The sequence below is a fragment of the Crinia signifera genome, chromosome 8, assembly GCF_055691185.1.
Source record: "Crinia signifera chromosome 8, ASM5569118v1, whole genome shotgun sequence".
Lineage (NCBI taxonomy): Eukaryota > Metazoa > Chordata > Amphibia > Anura > Myobatrachidae > Crinia > Crinia signifera.
In genome coordinates, this window is record NC_139224.1 from 26612189 (window position 1) to 26635066 (window position 22878).

At 42.8% G+C, this 22878-nt stretch overlaps 1 protein-coding gene across 2 annotated transcripts in view; it reads right to left on the minus strand.

Moving 5' to 3' along the window:
- Positions 1-22878, minus strand: part of SLC25A26 (solute carrier family 25 member 26) — a 126714-nt gene that overhangs the window by 7551 nt on the left and 96285 nt on the right. For both annotated transcript variants that reach the window (XM_083156030.1, XM_083156029.1), the window contains 4 exons: positions 15196-15240; positions 8124-8193; positions 1586-1650; positions 1002-1075 (listed from right to left, as the gene is read on the minus strand). In XM_083156030.1, the coding sequence (XP_083012156.1) occupies positions 1002-1075; positions 1586-1650; positions 8124-8193; positions 15196-15240 (254 nt within the window). The remainder of the gene's footprint in view (positions 1-1001; positions 1076-1585; positions 1651-8123; positions 8194-15195; positions 15241-22878) is intronic.

Consider the following 22878-nt stretch of genomic DNA (forward strand, 5'->3'; position numbering starts at 1 on the left):
CTGATTTTTTATTGTATACCCACCCTTATGGGTAATTTGTATGTGAAATGGCCCCCATTGTTAACGCCACCCCACTATTAACGCCAACCGAGCGTGACGTGGCGAGCGCAGCGGTATGCGTCCTCCGACCTTTTCATACCCCCACTATCCATGTCAGCGTGGAGTTGATTTTATAAAGTATGGAGAGCGCAGCGAGCCACCGAGCCCGAAGCGTGGCGAGCGCAGCGATCCCCGCGAGGGGACGTGTAATACCTGTGAAGTAATGCGTGTTTGCTCGCCACACTTCGGGCACGGTGGCTCGCTGCGCTCGCCACACTTTATAAAGTCAACTCCACGCCGACGTGGATAGTGGGGGTATGAAAAGGTCGGAGGACGCGTACCGCCACGCTTCGGGTTGGCGTCAACAGTGGGGTGGCGTTAACAATGGGGGGCCATTTGAGCCATACGGAGGGTATGCAATAATAATTGGGGTGTACGGTGTCTTTTACATAGGGCCCAATGTAAAATTGGGCCTCAGGGACCATTTTACATTGATTCCAATGTAAAAATCGCGTCGCCTGCGATTTGGCTGCATGCGATGTGATCGACGCAATTTTTTAGGTCCCGATCAATGCAATTAAAATCGCTGGCGCCGTGCTAGGAAACAAGTACCCTCAAGTGATTTCAGGCACCACTGGGCCACTATGTCCTACGCTTTTTTGCAGGCCTTTCTGGCCAATGATACAAGGTAATGCATCCAATTTCGGACAGGTGGGCCATACCATCCTAGGACACAATGATCTTAACCAAAGGGCAGAACATCAAATGTGAGTTTATAGTGATCGATAATGAGCAAGGGAGAGAGTTCCAGAGAAAATATGCAGCTCTAGAGAAGTCCCACAGAAAGGAAAAAGCATTTCTTGCCAACGTATGCATAAACAAAAAACATTTAGTGTAAAAAATAAAAAAAACACCCCATCAAAATATGTAAATCAAAATGAACAAGAACAGTTGGTCTTTACCCTGTAACTCCATGAGTTCTCCATACGTCATTCAGGGCAAACAACACGTTTCCATTTGCAGTAGTCGATCCCACCTAGAAGAAAATGAGATTAATAGCCACTGAATGGCCTTTTATAGTGAGATTTACTACAGAGTTTAATTTAATATACCATATCCATGCTTGAGTCCAAATGGTTAAGTCAAATTGACTTAGCAACTAATTAATTCACCAGTGCGTAAGCATGAATACCCTTTAAACCTGAACTGTAATGGTGAGTTTGGAAAACGCTATTTTAACCCACAAGTTCTCAAACTCGGTCTTCAAGTCCTGAAACAGTTTTTATGTTTCCTTAAAGAATCCCAATTGAAATAATTAGCTCCACCTGTGGATCTTTTACAATGTGTCAGTGAGTAATGATTACACCTGTGCACCTGCCGGGTGACCTGTTTAAACCAATCAGGTGTGCTCAGGACAAATGGCTGTGATCTACAGCTATGCTCATACAGAAGGTTATTGCCATGTAAACAAGAAATACAATATATTATTTAGCAAAGTGGTAAAAATCACACAGGTGTGTACAAGTAGGCCGTATTATATCACTACCTTTGCTAGCATTATCCGGGTCTTAGCTACGTCCAGGGGTGTCGTAACTGCAGCTGCAAATCCACCTGCGCAGGGAAAGAGAAAAGACACAACACAAATAAGACCTTGTTGGGGATTGATCTTACAGTACAGTTCCCACAACCTCTGCCAAGACATCTTGAAATGTGATGTTTATATATAAACTACATCAAACACATGAGATGGGTCATTCAGCTTCTGACCCGGGAATAAAGTTTTTAATGGTAAATTTGTGTTTTAAAGAGGACGGATAGCAAATCTCCTAAAATACCCCCTCCTCCACCCAATGTACAGATTAAAAAGTCTAACAATATATATTTAAATGTATAAAAATGATCTTGCTATACAGAGGCATCCCCTTACACCTAGCGCCTATACTCCAACATGGTGCAAGATGCCCAGCACATTTTGAGTGAGATAGATGCTCGGAGTAGTACTCATACAACTCGAGCAGCACTATGGGCCTTATTCTAGTTCACTCTTTCTGACAAAATCCTTCTTAGATGGACAAAACCATGTGCACTGCAGGGGGGTAGATGTAAAATGTGCAGAGAGAATTCGATTTGGGTGAGTTCTTTTGTTTCTGTGCAGGGAAAATACTAACTGCTTTATTTTTACACTGCAATATAGATCTCACTTTGAAGTAAAACCCCACCCAAATCTAACTCTCTCTGCACATGTTACATCTGCCCCACCTGCAGTGCACATGGTTTTGTCTATCTAAGAATGATTTTGTCAGAAAGAGTGAACTAGAATAAGGCCCAAAATGAGAACACATTTGTAGGCTTTACAGAATTGTGGGCACTAAGGTGATGGCAAGCACATAACAATGCACAGGTTCTCAAAGTCAGTCCTCAGGACCCCACACAGTGCATGTTTTGCAGGTCTCCTCACAGAATCAGGTAAAATAATCAGCTCCACTTGTGGATCTTTTAAAATGTGTCAGTCAGTAAGGAGTGCACCTGTCGGGTGACCTGGAAACCGTGACTTGTGTGGGGTCTTGAGGACCAAATTTGAGAACCACTGCAATAACGGAAACTGGACAGAGATGTCCTTATTTTCTCCACCTACACAAATATTTTCGAAGAAAGAGACATAGATAAAGGTTTGTCTATAGGACAGGAAAGAGTGGTGAAGTAGTCAATGTCAGGGTGGATGGCTGCCACATGTGGACTATCAGAGGTTAGACGTGGCTACTGGTTTGCTAAGTGGTATTATATCTGGTCTACAAGGAGAGATTTCCCTGACTGCAGAGGATACAATTTGTAACAGGGCTGATACCACACACATTGGGGCAGACGTGTTAAGCCAGGTCATAATGCAGCAGCCAATAAGCTCCTAGCTGTCATATTACAGGCTGGGTTTGAAAATGACAGTTAGGGGGCAATCGGCTACTGCGTTATCACCTTCCACTTTATCACTTCAACGGGCTAATACATCTGCCACAACAAGTAATACAAATGCTTAGGAACTACAGAGGATTGGACTAACGTGTGGAATATTAAATATGAAGTATAAATACAGTTGTACAAAACAAAAAAAAATACATAATGAACGGTGAAGCGAACAACAGAGAACCTTGGATTAAGCGGATATGGAGCTTGCAATAAGTACCGGCAAGCAGTAGGAAACGCCACTGGATGCTTGTACAGGAACATCTTACCAGCTGGATCACTGGTAAGATCTCACCTTGGGTGTGGTGTACAGTTCCCTATCTACAAGAACACGTCAATAACAAATACTATTACTGTATCTCCTTCTCAAAATCATAGAAACATAGAATGTGACGGCAGATAAGAACCACTTGGCCCATCTAGTCTGCCCCTTTTTTAAACATGTTACCTTAAACCATATTTGATCCTTATTTTTTTGTAAGGATATCAATATGCCTATCCCAAGCATGTTTACATTGTACTACTGTATTTGCCTCTACCACCTCTGATGGTAGGCTATTCCACTTATCTACTACTCTTTCTATGAAGTTATTCTTACTCACATTTCCCCTGAATCTTCCTCCCTCTAGTGTCAGTGCATGTCCTCGTGTTCTGCTGCTCCTCTTCCTGTGAAGAATGTCTCCCCCCTGTACCTTGTTAAAACCCTTGATATATTTGAATGTTTCTATCATGTCCCCCCTCCTTTCCCTTCTCTGCTCTAAATTATACAGTAGTAAAATGGGCTAAAACGCAAAGTTTACCAGGCGCTGGTTTGTATAAGAATAGACAAAGTTCTGAGGGGTATTTAGGAGAGATAAAGTATGAATAGGGAAGGCAGACACAACTAAAGTGAGAAATAAAAAGAAATAGATTAAAATAAATAAAATAAATACAAGAAAAATGAAAGGAAAGCATCTAGCCGATGTGAAACGCATTGGTTGGAACTAAGGAAGGTATCAGGAGAACAGAAGCTGCCAGTGGCGTGACTATATATTTTGCGCCCCCCCGCCAAACTTTTTCGGCGCCCCCCTCCCCCTCTCCCTCCCCTCGGCGCCCCTCCCCATGCCCATACCTGACAGAGCCGCATCTGCGGTCACTGTCCCGTCCAGTCTCCCGGCGCCGGCTCCTGCTGATAATGAAAAGTGACTCTTAGAAAATGGCTGCCAAAACTGTCTGCAATACGGGGGCAGCCATTTTCTAAGTGTCAGTTTTCATTATCAGCAGGAGCCGGCGCAGGGAGCGAGTGACGGAACAGTGACCGCAGATGCGGCCGGGCAGCAGCGCAGCGGGTAACTATAGCACCGCAGCCCCCCCCCCGGCGCCCATAGTTACGCTGCGCCTCCCCACCACGGCGGGGGCTGCGGAGGCATAGTTACGCCACTGGCCGCTGCCGAGGTCCGCAAGCCGCTACACTGCCGAGACGAAGGAGCCGTGACGTCATCACAAAGACTCCCGCAGAAGCTCTGTGCGCTGAAGCGCCGGACCTGTGCCGCCTGACTGCCTCTTGGAGTACCTGCTGACTAGATAGGGTCAGTTAGCATTCGGAATCCATTCTGCAACTGATACCCTTCAAACCTCTTCCTACAAAGGAATTGAAAACATGCCGCATTTATTGTATTAATTTATTTTTATTTATTTATTTTATTTTTATTTTATTTTATTTAAATCTATTCCTTTTTATTTCTCGCTTTATTTGTATTTGCCTTCCCTATTCATACTTTATCTCTCCTAAATACCCCTCAGAACTTTGCCTATTCTTAGACCAACAAGCGCCTGGTAAACTTTGCTTTTTAGCCCACTTTACTACCGTTAATCTATCACCGGGAAGCTCACACATTAGCGCAGACCCGTTTTAGGATATTATCCCAACATCCAACATTCTAAATTATACATATTAAGATCTTTTAGTCTTTCCTGGTATGTTCTGTGATGTAGGCCATGCACCATTTTAGTTGCCCTTCTTTGTACAGTCTCTAATGTATTTATATCCTTCTGGAGATATGGCCTCCAGAACTGAACACAATACTCTAGGTGAGGTCGTACCAATGACCTATACAGTGGCATTTTTACTTCTTTCTTTCTACTGCTGATACCTCTCCCTATGCAACCAAGCATCTGACTTGCCTTCTTCATTGCTTTGTTACATTGCCTACCTACTTTTAAGTCCCCTAAAATAGTGACACCTAGATCTCTCTCTTCCTCAGTAGTTTCCATTATAGTGCCATTTATACTATATTTAGCCTTTGGATTTTTAAGACCTAACCTTGCTGTAGGGAAGACCGTTATTGATGCCAGACAGACCCACAGGCTAATAAGGGGCATTACAAAGTCTTGCTGCTCACTACATGGGACTGTGGTTGCCACGGTGACATGACATAAGAGATACAGTACTCCTGAATATTAAACAAACCAGTAATAGCAGCCTGAAAAAAACAATCGCAAGGGAAACCAGTAATTTCAAAGTTTTTTTTATTAAAGCCTGGCATAGTTATAAATGTTTAAAAGCACACGCGCACACACACACACAAACACACGCACACACTCTTTAATGGGATAGCGGCCTCAGTCACCACCTTTTGCAGATCTGATATGGCTTCCTCTTGGCTTTGCTGACTGATCTCTACTTCCTCCATTCTGTTTGCCAGATGTTCATCTAAAAGTTCTGCAATCTCAACTTTAAAGAATACAAATCTAAGGGATTGGTGTAGGAAAGGTAAATTTTACCCTACATATGAAGGGGAAGGAGGGTAGAGAGGCCCCTTATCGGCAATGTACATTTCTTTATTCTCCTCTAGCATCTGCTCCGCTGGCCTGGATTCTCCAAGTGCGAGAAAGAGCGCATCACCAAATTAGGAGTTACAGGCATCTACATGACATCAGCCCTCAGGATGCGCAGCCCTACCTTGGTGCTCCAAGAGCATAGTGGCCCTTATTCTGGTTCACTGCGAAGGCAAATTCCTTCTCAAATGGACAAAACAATGTGCAATGCAGGGGGGGGGGGGGAGATGTAACATGTGCAGAGAGAATTAGATTTGGGTGAGTTATTTTGTTTCTGTGCAGGATAAATACTAGCTGCTTTATTTTTACACTGCAATATACATCTCACTTTGAAATAAAACTCCACCCAAATCTAATTCGCTCTGCACATGTTACATCTGCCCCACCTGCAGCGCACATGGTTTTTTCCATTTGAGAAGGAGATTGGTCCTTATTCTGGTTCACTCGCAAAGGCAGTGTGTCAGTGAAACATGGTTCACCCAATGAAATGAGCCCTTTATTCTATACTCCTCCCAACAAAACATGAATGATTATACACACATTTATATAAATTACACATTTAAATACAATATATAGATTGTATTACTTTTAACCATCTTCCCGTTCTACACAGGGGTTTTATCAGTGGCGTAAGTTTGTTCCAGTTGCCCGGAGGCAAGATATATATTGGTCCCCCCACACACACACATACATACACACACAACCCTATATAACCTTATATTAAATATATATATATATATATATATATATTCTGTTCAGCATATAGATCGATCGATAGATAGAACATGTATATATATTTCAGAACTCAGCCACAGAAGCAATATCGTTGGCTTTTAAATAACTGATTTAAACTTCCAGGGAGAGGTGCCCCTTTGGGAGCAGGAGCCCGGCGGCAGATGACTCCATTGCCTCCCAGAGTTCTGCCTCTGGGTTTTATCACAATAGCTGGCAGGAGGAAAGTTATGAGGGGACCCAGAGGCATCAGGGGGTGACCAATCCCCATACAAACCAAATTGAATTCAGTCTATTCAGCAGCTCGGATGCCAATCAACTGTTGCCGCATGAAATAAAGAGGCCTCTCACCCCCCCCCCAGTGCAGAGGAAGAGAAAGAACATATTATAATACAAATACACAACTAAGGCTGCTCAAAATGTCAGCATTATTCTGTCTGCGGGCCTGTTGTGCTGATCATTACATTATGGACCTTATTCTGGTTGATTCGCAAGGCTGCGAACTCGCAGGCCATGCAAGTCCACCAGATGCCACCCTGCAAATGCCGATATGCGCCCCCCCCCGTAATATTATAAATTGTCCAGTCTTGTCCTTTTCAATAGTGCCGGACATATATGAACAAAGTTGAAATTGAAAATCAGCTTAATAAACAATGGCTTTGGTCAGAGTTGGACGGATTAAGCAGTGGCGGCACCAGAGGTGGTGCTCCAGCACAGTCCACAATTAAAACAATGCCGGCGATGACAGGAGGCATTTCAGTGGCAGTTGCTACTGATCCCCAATTTGAAACTGCACTATGCCGCAGCCCCACCTCTGCAACCGCCACTGCTCACAAGTATACTTTGAAAACCACTGCAACCCAAATCACCCAATCATGCATCAGCTTAAATCAAGCGTAAGTTATACTATTGAAAGCATGCACAGGATTGGTTGCTTTTGCCAAAACACACGTCCGCCGTGCTATCAGGGCAATCCTCTCTGCGTATAATTATTCTTCTCCATGATCTCATGTTTATTGCTTCCACACCGTCCTCACACTGCCCAGATGTTCTGTCCTCCATTGCTGCTTGTAGAGGAGGCTTTTCAGCCTGTAGGCGCTTACAACAAATTTCTCCTACTCTCATGACACCAGTTAATCTGCGCTGCTGTCAGGCCTGTCACACCGGCTGTGAATCATGGTCTTTCTGCAGGAGTCTGAGAAAGCCCTGAAGAACAGCTCTGGGCAGACAGCTGCAGCGTCCTTCTCCTCTCATAGGAGTTCACTCTGCGGATTGCAGGGCGGGAGGATGATTGACAACTCTCCGATTTTAACCAAAGCAAATTTGTCAAAAACAAATTAGTTGTCTTTCAACCTTGTACACCTTTTTTTTTTTTTTCATCCCTTCTCTAGAGTGACCTATAACACCCAACAACAACTGCAGTGAGTGCGCTTGTAAACAAATCTGAAGGAATGCTCTGCGGGTGAAGTTAATACGGTTTAAGGAGTTTTTTATTATTATTTTCTATCCTCGCCTCTTAGATTTTTTTTTTGTCCCCCCCCCCCTTCTTCCTCAGTTTAACATATAATCCCTTGCACCTGCAAAGGCTCCACAGACTGCAGACTGCCAAGAATCCAGCGCGGCGCTCTGCCTCCATGACCAGAGATCCTGGAACGGAAAACAGAAGAGAAATATTAAAGAAAAAGAAAAAAAAAAGTATTGAATGTTTTACATCACATGAAACTGGCTGATTTCAAGGGTGGGAACTTATGTAACGGGTCACAGAAAGTAAATTCCAGGTCATCTTCGGGAATCCCGTGACTCGCCAGCTGTTGCTGAACTACAACTTCCAGTAGGCTCTCCAGAAACCAGGACACGGAACTAACGTACTGTATGTTGCAACTTACACCCAGTGTGTCATTGAAAAAATACAAAACACATATATAACGTATTCATTCCACAAAATGGCTGCCTCCACCAGGAGTTTTTTTTTTTTAAGGAGAAGGCATCTACAGCTACTGCTACATACAGTATAGTTTTAGTGTGACTGCACGACTGGAGGCGGTGGTAGTGTGGGAGATGTAGCAAACCCTGATAGCGGCTGTAGACAATATGCTCCAAAAGTTATGTTTTCCTCCAACTCCCTGCTTGCCCATTTCTGTCTGGCTTACGCCCTCTCCACTCTCCACTGAGACTGCCCTCACATACATTTACAATGACCTCAATGGTGCTAAATCCAATGGGCACTATTCCCTGATGCTTTGGACACTGTGGACCACTCTCTCCTTCTGCAAATCCTTCACTCAAATGGTCTGAGTGATACTGCCCTCTCCTGGTTGTCCTACCGCTCTGACCATTCCTTCTCGGTCTCCTATTATGACTCCAACCCATCCTTCCACTAACTGTAGGTGTCCCCCAAGGTTCTGTTCTTGGTCTTCTCCTTTTCTCTCTCTAGGTGAGCTCTTTACCTGACTTATAATATCATCTCTATGTTAATAAATAATAATAATAAATATGTTGCTGACTGTAAAAAATGTACCTTTCCTCCCCATCTCTCCTCACTTGTATCTTCACTTGTCTCTCTGCTATCTCCTCTTGGATGTCCCAGCTCTTTCATAAACTCAACACATCTAAGACTGAGCTGGTCATCATCACCACAACCTCACTAATATAACCCCCATAATTTCGATCAGGATGTGAGGAGGGGAATGCAGGCAGCAGAAAGTCACAGACTGAAAGTTATATAGTGGAAGGAGCAGGGTCCACCTTTAGCACATAGTGGTGATGTGGAGCTCCTCTGGCCTTGGTGCATGACATCTGTGGTACCTTCGTAAGAAATGAGTTTCACAAATGGAGAAAGAACTGTCTCTCCTTGAGGGAAAGAAATTTGATGACAAAATAGAACCAAAATGAGTAAAACAATAGCGTTAAGATGCTGAATAACAGCTTTTGTACACAGAAACTTTAAAGCATAAGACCTGGATAAATGTCATGGAAATAAACCTCTTTTTATGGCTTTGGAAACCTATTTTCTCCAGAAACGAGCAGGGTTACTCCCCAGCGGTTACTTAGTGAGTTGCTATGACTTTGCATTTTGTGCAGGAACGTCCGGGAATCATCGGTGTTTTTGGAGTGAAAAACACTTTTCCATTCATCTACAAACGCAGCCTTTAAAAAAATATATTTCCTGCTACCTTTCCAAAACTGAAGACTTCCTGAAAAGCAGGCGGTGCCGAATATTTACTGATCTCTCTTCTGAGGTCCTCTTAAGCTCCTTCTAAGTACAAGGCCTTGTAATCCCCCCACCCTGCCCACCAACATAAAACAGGAGAATGGAGTGCGAGGAACAAAAACAAGTTTAGAGAAAAAAGGAAAAGGCAAAAGGAAATCTACCGGCCGAATGTGTTACAGGACATATGTAGGTACAGCAACTACAGGAGGATCGCTACCGTGCAATGTGTAAGTAAAGAGACAGCATTAGCGATCATTTCCAAGGGGCTGTCGCACTATTGCACATGGTAAGTGCCAGGGAGGGATCCTATGGATCCCTCTTCCGATACCATTTGAGATGTGTGGCCTATAGGCTACAATGGCTAACTGGGACCAAGCTCACTTGGTAATTTGGCAACAAAAAGCAGCCCCCATAAATATCTGTGAGGGGTGCTTTTGAGGCTGAAAATGGGGGAAGGCATCCAATGTACATACATTTGGGGGGATACTGACTATTTGGGGATACTGACCTGAAAACTATTGGCGTTCGGTGCATATCCTGCAAATAATAATTGATAAATAGTCCACTAATAAGTAGAGATGTTTTGGAACACCCCACTGAGCTTCCTTTAACTTGGCGCCATTATTGTTTGCCCGCCAGAGAGATTTTGAAAAGAAGATAATGACTGACAGTTGAGAGTATGGACTTTCAGATGCCTGCTTGCAATGCATTTGCTATTTAGGGAAGCAAGGTGATTATTTGGGATTAAGAGTCCATCCAGTTACCTCACTTAATTTTATATATTGTCCAGTCTTGTCCTTTTCAATAGCGCCGAATACTATTGAAAAGGACACTATTGGCTGACAGCTTTATGTTTTCTGGATGTTACCAAAGAATGAAACAAACGTTTCAATCCCCTTTTGGTTTAAACCATTGGTTTTCTAGTAGGGAGACTTCACAGAAAAATATATATATATATTTTCTTTTAAATCAGAAAACACTAAACAGTTAAATACATTCTGACCGCCAGACTAAAGCAGAGAAACTAGTTTTAATGCCCCAGTAAATCACTTTACCGTCTTACGCCTCAGGCATCAAAACTAGACTGGAATCTCTAGATGACATGGAACCGCAGGTCTCAACTCTCCAGTGTGAAAGTGTTCTTTATCAATAAAGTTATAATATTACGAGAGATAAGAATATTGTTATAGCCCTATAATCCCCTCTATATAATTACATTACTGTAGGGTAGCAATGATGTCAGTAATAGTGTACGGTATTCACCATGTACTGCTGCTAAAGAAATGTCTGAAATACATTTACAAAGAAATGACTTTACTTTAAATAAATATTTTACAAGTATGAAACAAGGACTCACGTGTGACGTGTTATTTTTGATTTGTTTGCATAAAGTTTAAAAAAACTAGAGACGTTGTGGAGGTATGAGGCGTCATGCACTGCTGCCTCATGCCTCCGTGATGCCGGTAGTTCCAAAAATTTGAAAAACAAAACAAAAACAAAGCTTCTTGTGAATCCATGGACTGAATACTAGTTCAGTCCACAAATTGTCTGTATCCAGTGTGTGTGTGTATGTGTGTGTGTGGAAGACAGATCAAGTTTAATGGTACGGAATATAAATGATCCACTTGACAGTGTGCTGGATGATGTTAAACAAACATAAAACATACAGTAATTAGTAATTCAGGGTTTGCAGGAATGCGCTCCCCGTTCCCATATGTGCGCTGTATTTTGCAGGACGTTCTATAGACGAGTTCTTTGCTTATATTTAAAAGACAAGCACAGAGGAAGCCTTTGATAAGCTTTTGGCTTCGGGAAGTTTGTCCCCAAAGACCACTTACAAATGCTTATGCTAACAGCTTGTGTTTCTGGGGAAAATCTCTTTAGAGGAAGAACTAATGTCATTGACAAATTGACTGCGACAGCACAAAACATGACGTTCTCATTGTGCACCTGACAGAGGATAGTGTTATTTTCTGCTGTGTGTGCTACATTTTACTGCAGTTTTCCCACGTGGCCGACGTTACAATTATTACTGTATAACCAGTAACCTTAAACCGAGCTTTCATAGGATTGGACGGTCACGTGCGCGGCATGCCACGTCTGCTGAGCCAATTGGATCGTGAACTGCTGGTTCATCTAAAATAATCGAAGGCACGTGGCTCTCCATAGTATGTGTTTATATAAATAAGAGGTTGTTCTGGGTTAGAATATACTCTCTTCTGTGATGTTCTATAATCTGATCTAAGAACAGAGCCCCTGTTTCTCGGCATGATGTAGGATGGCATTATACATACCTACCGCCCCAAAACATGGGGGAGACTCGCAAGTTTCAAGGAGCTCTCCCAGATTTCTGAGAGAGTAGAACGGACTCCCAGTTAACCAGGGGGGTTAATGACTTTATTTGTGGCGAAACGCGTAAAAAAAATTGGTAAAAACAGTTGTGATTGAATACGTATCAGCTTTGCTTTTTTTCCATCTGGCGAAAAAAAGGCAATGATTTAATACCCCACATATGTGCCTATTTATTACGTAATTTTTTTATTTCACATCCTTTGCACATTATTTTAGTATCACCTGAATGCAATAAAAGGCTTATGAAGCAGTTTTTGTCCCGTATTCAATGCTCTTTTGCGAGCTGTGCTGATTGCTCGCCGTCACAGATCGTGAGTCAGTATTCAACTGACCCCCCTTGCACACGCGGTTTCCACCTCGCTGGGTTTTTACAGTGAGGTGGAAACAGCGTGTGCGGCTGCCAAAACAGCGAGGCTCGCAGGTAAATACAGCGGGATCCCTGCATTAGCCGCAAACCTCGTCGTTTGGGGGAATCCTCACCAGCGCGGATTCCCCTGTAATGTTGAATAGGGTAAGCGGCCGGCGTGGGGGTTAAACGGCGAGGGTGGCAAGTTTTCGGGGATACTCCCGGCCCTTATGGCTAAGGTGTGTACTCCTTTTGAATAAAGCTTTGCTATTTACATAAATGTGATAAATTGAAGCCACCAAATGCTTATATCCTGTATGCAAACTCTGGAAACTTCTATATTTTTTTCCCCCTGCAAAAAATGTTTGAATTCTGGAAAGACTACAACAACGTTTAGAGATGTGGCCAGTATGCACTATGGGCCGGAACTAAATCAAGACACTTTGCATCCTCTCGACAAACTAATTCTTCACCATGGTACATGTTGATCTACCAACAACCAGATATTCCTTGTGGGGAGATGGATATCAGTGATAAAGTTAGCTACAGTTTCAGTGCCAACAATGACCACTCAAGGTTTTTTTTTAATTATTATTATTATTATTATTATTATTATTATTATTATTATTATTATTTTCTAGTTTCCTTTTTATTTTTTTGCTGTGTAATTGTCATATTTGTTCTTGGTTTAGAATCTATTACTTTTGAGCCATGGCATAAAAGTGATCAATGTTTAGCTAGCAGTTGCTACCCTTGCAATGTAATATAATATATTGTATATTGTTGGGCTTCACTGGTGTATTTCTTTGAAACACATTGGGCCAAATGTAATGGGTGTGAGACTCAGCAAGTGATTTTGGGAGAGTTTTCCCATGTGTTTAAAGTGGCAATCCATTACATGGCAACATCAACCTGGTTATTCAGTGTAAATGATTGCCGCTTTAAAATAAAATGGAAAAACTTTCCAAAAATCTTTCTGATTCTTACACTCTATTACATTTGGCCCATTGTGTCATTGTTTCTTTTTTGTCCGGTCAACTCTTACTCCATTGTTTGTTTTCCTGCACCTGATTCACTTTCACTCTGGTTCGGGTGTTGAGTCCTGATACTATTTTTCGCACATGAACCACGTAGTGGACGGAAATTATATGGTGGCTATATGGTAAACTTCCCATGGGCCACCAAAGCATTTCATAGCAGGTCTGCCAGTCATATTAACTTAATTCACTAGTCTTGAGAAAAAATAACATTCTATTCTCATTAGCAGGTGGTTGGTTTGGTACTTGTTTCCTAGCACAGACACAATCGTATGGATCGTGTACCTTTAAGTTAAGGTACACGATCCATACGATGGACCCGATTTCCTTTGAAATAAGGTCCATTTTGCCGGCTAGGAGACAATATCGGGGGCATCGCGTCGGTCGGGACCATTAACATTGGTCCCGACGCGACCGACGCGATGCCCCCGATATTTCCATAGGCTTCAATGTTAAAAAATATTTTAACATTGAAATCTTGTCGGGAAAGGTAAAATATCGGGGGCATCGCGTCGGTCGGGACCATTAACATTGGTCCCGACGCGATGCCCCCGATTTTTCCATAGGCTTCAATGTTGAAATATTTGTTAACATTGAAATCTTGAAAAAATGTGAAAAATGTGAAATGGGCCAATATGACCCATTTCACATTATAGATGTCCCCGTCGTCACCCCACGATAGACGCCAACCCGAAGCGTGGCGAGTGCAGCGAGCCCGCGAGGGGCGGCGGTGCGCGTCCTCCGACCTTTTCATTCCCCTACTATCCACGTCGGCGTGGAGTTGAGAATAGAATAGTGTGGCGAGCGCAGCGAGCCACCGAGCCCGAAGCGTGGCGAGCGCAGCGAGCCCCGCGAGGGGACGCGTATAACTTCACAGGTATACAGCTGCGCTCGCCACGCTTCTGGCTCGCTGCGCTCGCCACACTATTCTATTCTCAACTCCACGCCGACGTGGATAGTAGGGGAATGAAAAGGTCGGAGGACGCGCACCGCCGCCCCTCGCGGGCTCGCTGCGCTCGCCACGCTTCGGGATGGCGTCTATCGTGGGGTGGGGTGTACGCCGTGACATTTGGGGGGGTTGGGAATATTTTACATTGAATCCAATGTAAAATCGGGTCCCAGGGACCCGATTTACATTTCATTAAAAAAAAAAATCGGGTCCAAAATCGGTCGGTCGCGTCGATCGCATCGCATGCGACCAAATCGCATGCGATGCGATCGACCCGATTTTTCCGACACGACCACCCCGATGTAAATCGGTGTGGCCGTGCTAGGAAACAAGTACCGTTGGTTTTAACTTTAAAATGCAGACTGGCATTGTGTGGGCGGTTGGCGCTGCCAATTGAAGAGGTACTGGTGGACAGCAAGGTATAGTGTACAAGAGTTTTGTCTCCTAGTCCCAGTCCCATGTGGCTAGTATTTGTCATGGTAGATGATCTGCCCCTCTGGTTTGAAATACATTATGAAAATGAGAGCAACTTAAAATGGGCATTGGTACTCCAAGCTATAGTAGTTCCACTACTCCTCGGTTATCACTTATAAATGCAATGGAACAGAAAATCCCATTTTATAAACATATAAAAAATGCATAAATCTAGTCAGAACACTTAAACAGCCACATTTCACTCTTACATTAACCGATATTCACAATGAACCGCTGATTTTAAAGATGTAAATGAAAGTACAAATGATTTCTTACTCACCTTTAAAAACTCCCAGAGTGGAAACTGAACCAATGAAAAAGGGATCTAGAAAAAAAAAGAAAAGAAAAACAATTTTGGATTAGTAATTATTAAATATAGGGTTTCACCTGAAGGTTTACCGCATACAAGTCAAAGTTGGATTAAATTGGACTGTCACCTATGGGTGTTGTATAGAATAGCTACAGTGTCTAGGGAGGTGGGCCTTTGGATGACCACAAATGATTGACAAGGTAAAAAAAAGCCAACTGGTATAGGGTAGATTGTGGTAAGGTCGAAAGGTTCAACAAGTCAACTGGGTCAAAAGATCGACCTGACAATGGTCTAGTCTTGGGCTAGCTCGGCTCGACTTGCTCCGGGTCAAGGTGGCTCCACAGGTTACTGGGGCAAATGTATTAAACCTGGCGTAGAGATAAAGTGGAAGGAGATAACGCACCAGCCAATCAACTGCCAACTGTTATATTTCAAACATAGTTGATTGGCTGGTGCGTTATCATCTTTCACTTTATCGCCAGTTTATCTCTTCGCCAGGCTTAATACATCTGCCCCACTATTCCTGATCATAGAACAGGGAACAGGTGGTTATTAAATCAAGCAAAAGTTGGGAAAAAACTCCCGCCAATAAAAGTATTGAATATTGTCACGCCGACCTTTTGTATCTCTTGACCTTAATGCATGTCAATCTTTCATTTGTTGACTTATTATTCGGATACCGTTGCCTGTATACAGTATAGGATAAAGCTACTATTGAAATATGTGTTAAGGAAATGACATATTGGGGGTTATTCTAGTTCTTTCTTTCTGACAAAATCCTTCTTAGATGGACAAAACCATGTGCACTGCGGGTGGGGCAGATGTAACTTGTGCAGAGAGAATTAGATTTGGGTGGGGTTTTTCTTCAAAGTGAGATCTATATTGCAGTGTAAAATCATGCAGTCAGTATTTTCCCTGCACAGAAACAAAATAACTCACCCAAATCTAATTCTCTCTGCACATGTTACATCTGCCCCCCTGCAGTGCACATGGTTTTGTCCATCTAAGAAGGATTTTGTCAGAAAGAATGAACTAGAATAAACCCCATAGTGAGATGCAGGCAGCACACCTACGTCTTGTTCACAGTTTACAGCCAGCGAATAAACACCGGATTCTGCAGTTTGCCGCAGTTGGAGTATGAATAAGTCTAGAACGTCCTAATCTTGGGTGGCCCGATATAAGTATAATACACAACAAATAAAGCATCTTTCGTGATTAAAATAAGCAACCAGTGGCAACCGTTTGGAGAACAGCTTTGTAAAGTCATAGGAGTGTTACTTAATGCCAAGTACTATTATATTGCTGTACAAATGTTCCCCCGTACTGTGGGACAATGGAACATGAAGTCTTTTATCTTGTCTTAACTCTCGTGGTGCTGGTGGGTGTCTATTTCCTTTCACTCTATCCCGGCACGGATAACGTTCCGCGTTGACTGTTTTACACGTTCAACCTAATTCAGCTAGAGTCAGCCTGTCTGCTGTCTCCAGCCTCAATTTTATGGTAGAAACCCCCCCACTACCAATGTATTTTGCAGATGCACGTTTTTAATGCATTTTGCACCCAGATATTCCTCTGTTTGTAAGCAGCTACAAGTATAACTCAAATCCCACGCTGCAAGGCTGTTAAAACAGAACAACCTGAGATTTATATGCGATGCTAAAACAATACTTATGTGCCATAAATGTCCGCATGGTGGTGAAAGTGACAGATCAGATACAGTGAGATTCCTCTACAGATGTTCTTGCAGCTTAAATCTGACCGTTCCAAACATTGCAGGCCCTATATAAATTGGTGCTGCCCTTGCGCATATGCCCTAAATTAGGAATTATGGTCAACCCTAGTGGGCTTATTTACTACAGAACTTTTTGTTTTTTTTAAACCGCTTTATGGCCTAGATTTAAAAGGGCAATGGTAATGCACACAGGCTTGTATTGCGTGTAGGATTACTGCTCTTTTAAATCCACCCCACAAAGACAACACAAATTGTGCTCTTCTCCTTCGACCTTTGTCCAACGACATCCTGTCGACTATTTGTCCTATATTTTTTCTTTTGACCATCTTCGTTAACTTTGTGCAAACTATAGCTCTTCTAGAACTATAACAATATGGGTGCCGGACGGCTCCCCGACAGTCGGGATTCCAACAGTCATTCCTCTGAAGTCGGAATCCCGACTGCTCCTTCATGGGGGACCACGACCCCCATAGAGGGAGAATAAAATATGTGGCGAGCGCAGCTCGCCACCGTGCCCGCAAGGGGCTTCATTGCACTCCCCCCGCTGTGCAGTCGGGATTCCGACGTCTGAGTAATGACTGTCGGAATCCCGACTGTCAGTGAAGTATACCACACCCAAAAATATGGCCAATGTTGTGTTCACTCTAGCACCCTGCACATTTCAAAATCTGTGTAGTTCCTCTCTCCTGCCTGGGGTGTCACTGTGGTGTCTATCACATTGGGGCCTGTATCTCAATACAGACCAGACTTTACTTGAATCACTAAAGCAGACAGCGCAACCCCAGGCAGGAGAGAGGAACTACACAGATTTTAAAATGTGCAGGGTGCTAGAGTGAACACTATTATGCAACATGTGACAGCATGGTGCTCCCTGCTCAAAGACAGGTTTTACAGTATATTTAAGGAAAATCATTAAACACAACATAAACTTTCCTAATAACATTATTATTAATAATAATAATTATTATTATAATTTTATTTATAAGGCGCCACAAGTGTTTTGCAGCGCCGTACAAAGGAACAATACAGGGAGACAAAACTTGGCATAACATTGAATAAATAACAAAAATACAGTACAAATAAAGAGCGCCACAGATCAATACACATTACAGCTTAAATATAAGTAGTGAGGACTCAATCAACATTCTATAAGAGGCTTGAGGCCAATGATGGAGATGAGTATGCGGACGAAGATGGTCACTGAGTGTTTGAGTATAGGAGAGCTGTGAGTGAAATGTGAAGAGAAGAGGGCTTTGACAACAGGAGGGAAGAGGGCCCTGCTCGGAGGAGCTTACAATCTAGTAGTAATAATTCACCACACCCTGGGTCACACGACGGCTGCGAGCGGCGGTCACAGGAAAATAAATCATTCGATGGCAAGTAACAATCGAATGATGTCTCCTATGTGCGTACACATCCCTTCCTAGACCTGCACTTGGGCTTGGCTGACGGGGAGGGCGTGCGTTCCGTGGGGCGAAGTTAACCTGCTTGTAGCCTAGCCTGCAGGTCTGAATTAGCCCAATGTCAGCTGATCCTTTTGTGGCAGGGAAATGCAGTGGAAATGTTCATTTTAGGATTAAGAACATTGTCATGGGAAAGAGGGACAATGAAATGCAATTCATCTGATCACTCCATGACGTTCTGGAGTATATGCAATTGACATAATTGAAAACTGAGGCAGCAGACTTTGTGAAAATTAATATTTGTGTCATTCTCAAAACTTTTGGCCATGACTGTACAGATGCAGGAGGTGGTAAGCCATGATGTGGTAACTGACTTACCTGCCACAAAGCACCTGTTCTGGAAAAGGTTGGTGCGTAGTCAGATGACCGGGTTAAAAACCAGGTCTTCATCGGTGAACCCAAGCACAATAAATGGGTAGAAACATAGAATTTGACGGCAGATAAGAACCCCTTGGCCCATCTAGTCTGCCCCTTTTTTAAACATGTTACCTCAAACCATATTTGATCCTTATTTCTTTGTAAGGATATCAATATGCCTATCCCAAGCATGTTTAAATTGTTCTGCTATATTTGCCTCTACCACCTCTGATGGGAGGCTATTCCACTTATCTACTACTCTTTCTGTGAAGTAATTCTTGTTCAAATTTCTCCTGAATCTTCCTCCCTCTAGTGTCAGTGCATGTCCTCGTGTTCTGTTGCTCCTCTTCCTGTGAAGAACGTCTCCCACCTGTACCTTGTTAAAACCCTTGATATATGTGAAAGTTTCCATTATGTCTATACAAATTAAACATCTTTTAGTCTTTCCTGGTACGTTTTGTGATGTAGGCCATGCACCATTTTAGTTGCCCTTCTTTGTACAGTCTCTAATGTATTTATATCCTTCTGGAGATATGGCCTCCAGAACTGAATACAATACTCTAGATGAGGTCGTACCAATGACCTATACAGTGTCATTATTACTTCTTTCTTTCTACTGCTGATGGATGATCTCTTATTTGAAAGAAAATCACAGGACTAATGGGTTTTGTTTCAGTTAAATAAAGTTTTTATTGTAAGATCACTTAAATCAACCATCCTCTTGCCCCGATTGCTTGCAGGGAACAATTAAATTTGGAAACTCTGGAAAATCAGCACAATCAAAAAACATGAAAAAAAAACCATATATATGTAACAAGGTGATTATGTATTAAACACGACTAAACAAATTAACTGAAACTTGGAGAGAGCAGATTAATGAATCAACGCGTCGTCCGCTCTTGGCCGGCCGCCCTGATCACTTGTGCGCAAATCCATAAAATTATAGTAGCGTAATAACTAATCCAGAGCAAGTATTGTCTGTGCAGACAAATATAAAAGCAGTGTAATAAATCTAGATGGGAAGCAAAGTACGGAACCCGATCCCAGTATGTACAAGAACATCTTAGCAAGGATACATATCCGTCATTTCACAAGGGATTCTGGGCCAGCCGTGCTCTTACAGCCAGCTGACAAGTGGTTTTAGAACAATTGAAAAATCAGAATATCCGATTCATGCTCTTTGCAGGGAAATTGTGTGGTAGATAACAGCTAAGAAAGAGAGGCTTTGTCTGGGTAAACATGACATCATGAGATGCGGAATGTACTGAACATAGCCTTCATTTCCTGTCTGCGAATTCACACCTGGCACCCAGTATATAACAACTGGCTGATAGATGACATTTCCAGTAAACCATCTGCACTATCCATAAAGCAAGTATCCTTCAGACTGCAGCAAACCCACTTCTTGTTACAGTGTCCCCAGCTAGATCAGATTTTAGGAACGTGGACTTGCCAAATATACCAAATGGAAGCACAGTCACCAAACATGGGGATACAGTTACTCAATATAGCTATTAGTGACATCACTGTTGCTAAACTGTCCCGGTGCAAGTGAGACAGTACTAACTGTACAGATCTCCTTCCAGCCAGTAGGGTTCTCCCATCTGCTGGGACATTGGGAGGTAAGAGGGTGATATTAGCATCTGTCACTGGTATCCAAAGCAAATTAGAAATCTTATTTTGTATGGTGGGTTGGACTAGAGCAGTCCAGTCCAGGCTTTAAGGATAGTCATATTTGAGCACAGGTCACTTAATTGACTATAAGTGAGAGGATAATAACATGTAAAATGGGTTGGGGGCGCAGTTGGGAAACCGCATCAATCGCTGGTCTGTTCAGTAGAGCAGTTGTTAATAGACAATGAGCGCATAGCAAGTATTCATGGGCGACAAAGGGACTAGGGGCATGGGCATCAGCCATAGTGATGGCATATGGGAGGCGTGGCTAGCGATTAAGTCATTCCCACTGAGCCATGCCCCCTTTTTGCAGAGTCCATTCCCCATTTCCGGACGCGCACGGCACAGCTGCACAGAGGAGTCCCGTTTGGGATATCCATAATGTCGGAAGGTATGCAAAAAAAAGATTATTACATTCGGATAATCTGGTTCCCAACACTACCTTTTTTCCACCCCTTTGCTTTAATTGCGCTTCAAATTCAGTAATTTGTATATATTTGAATTTACAAAAAGGTACATTGATTTTTATTTTGCATTATCAGGTTTACCAGGGATCATTAATTATCAATGAGTAGTGTTAGATTTGTAGGCGGGGCCAAGTTCTTCAAATGCATATTAATGAAAGCCAGGTGCAAAAAATGTGATTATTTTGTGCCCGAAAAAAAAAAAAAAAAGAGGCATAGTACAACTTTATAAGTGTAAGCACTGATACACTGCATTTGGCACCTTACACTTACGGACAGATTTATTAATAATTTATTTAACTGAAATAATGTGAAACGGGGCGTTTTCACACCCGTTACACATTATTTAATGTCACCTAAATGTATTAAGCTGCTCCAAACCCTTTAATACACATTTTGTAAAGAACTAGATCGCATTTCCCATGGGAAATGTGATCTGGAAAAACGTATAAAAAAAATGATAAAAATGCAGCAAGCCCTGTGATAATAACGCCAACATCTGAGGATGCAGATGGTGAAAAATCGGCCCCTTAGACATTATTAGACATTATTCTTCAAGTGCTTGATTTTAGCAGTGCTGAAATGTATTGCCTAATTCGGTGTGTCATTAGCAATGATTAATACATGAATTCACGTTGGTTAGGCAGGAGGAATAAAAAGCTGACAGATGCCCCTGCATGAGAGAACGCTTATCTGTTAAGACAGGAACTGACAGTGAGAAGAAATCAATGTCACCGCCATAGGCGAGGTTGACACATTGAAATCTCACAGGAAGTTGGTCATCTCCGTGCATGATAAATGTTCCATGATGCCATCTCACAATCCAGAAACAGAGGTCAAACTTTCCTACACCGAAATCCAATAAATTCCAGATCAGAGCTCGGGTTTCTGTACTAACTGCAAGTCGTTAAAAGGACTTTATTTTCTTATCCCATTATCAGGACATTTTGGTGGCCTATTCTCATATTTTTAATTAGAAAAACAAATACGAAGGATTAAAAAACAAACAAAAAAAACCAAAAAGATTAACTTTTCAGACACTACATAAAATAAATCATTAAGGTTCCGGTAAATATAAACGGACAATAAATAAGGATTTGCCTTTAATCCATATTACTAAACTCTTTTTTTTTTTTTGATTGTTGAGGCGATCTCCCAACAGTCTTATGTAGGGTACACACCAGGGCGACCCGCTCACGATGCACATCGTGAGCGGGTCGTCAGTGTCTCGTCCGACCCGCTCACGGTGACGCGGGTCCGATCCGATGGCGACCGGCACCCGGCTGTATGGTCGTCATTGAGATCCTACCTGCAGCAGGTAGGATCTCAATAACGACCGACCCGCGGGACCGCGCATCGGATCGGTATCGGTCCACACCAGGACAGAAAAGGGCCCAATCAGCACACAATCTACATCCAATTGGTCGGAATTGGATCTAGATTGAGGGGATCGGGCCCTAGTCATCCTGGTGTGTACCCAGCATTAATTGTAATTCCTAAATCTGGGGGTGGGTACGGAGGGTCATTCAGATCTGGACAGCCTTGGAAGCAGCAGCGATATCTCTGTATAGTAATATTACATATCGCTGTAGTAGTCATACATCCTAAGATGCAGCATCACAACATTCACACACACACACTATTGTCCGGCATGCGGCCATGGAGACGCGCAAAGCTGGCCATCGCAGAGGCTAGGAGATCTCTGTTTTCATGGAGGCTGTTGCCGCCTCCAAATGGCATCAGACTGTCCATCACTGGCATTGTAATTCCTTCCCCTGCATCCTGCGCTCTAGGACCTATTAAGTGGCCCTCCGCCTGTTGTTAAATAGTATGTGGCCCTTTAATTGTTATGAACGGCAAACAGTTTCAGCATGGCCAAAAAGCAAAACTCCGGCAAGGCATGCTGGGATCTTTAGAGTTCTACAACAGCTGGAGTGCCGTTTATTGTCCACCCCGTCCTAAA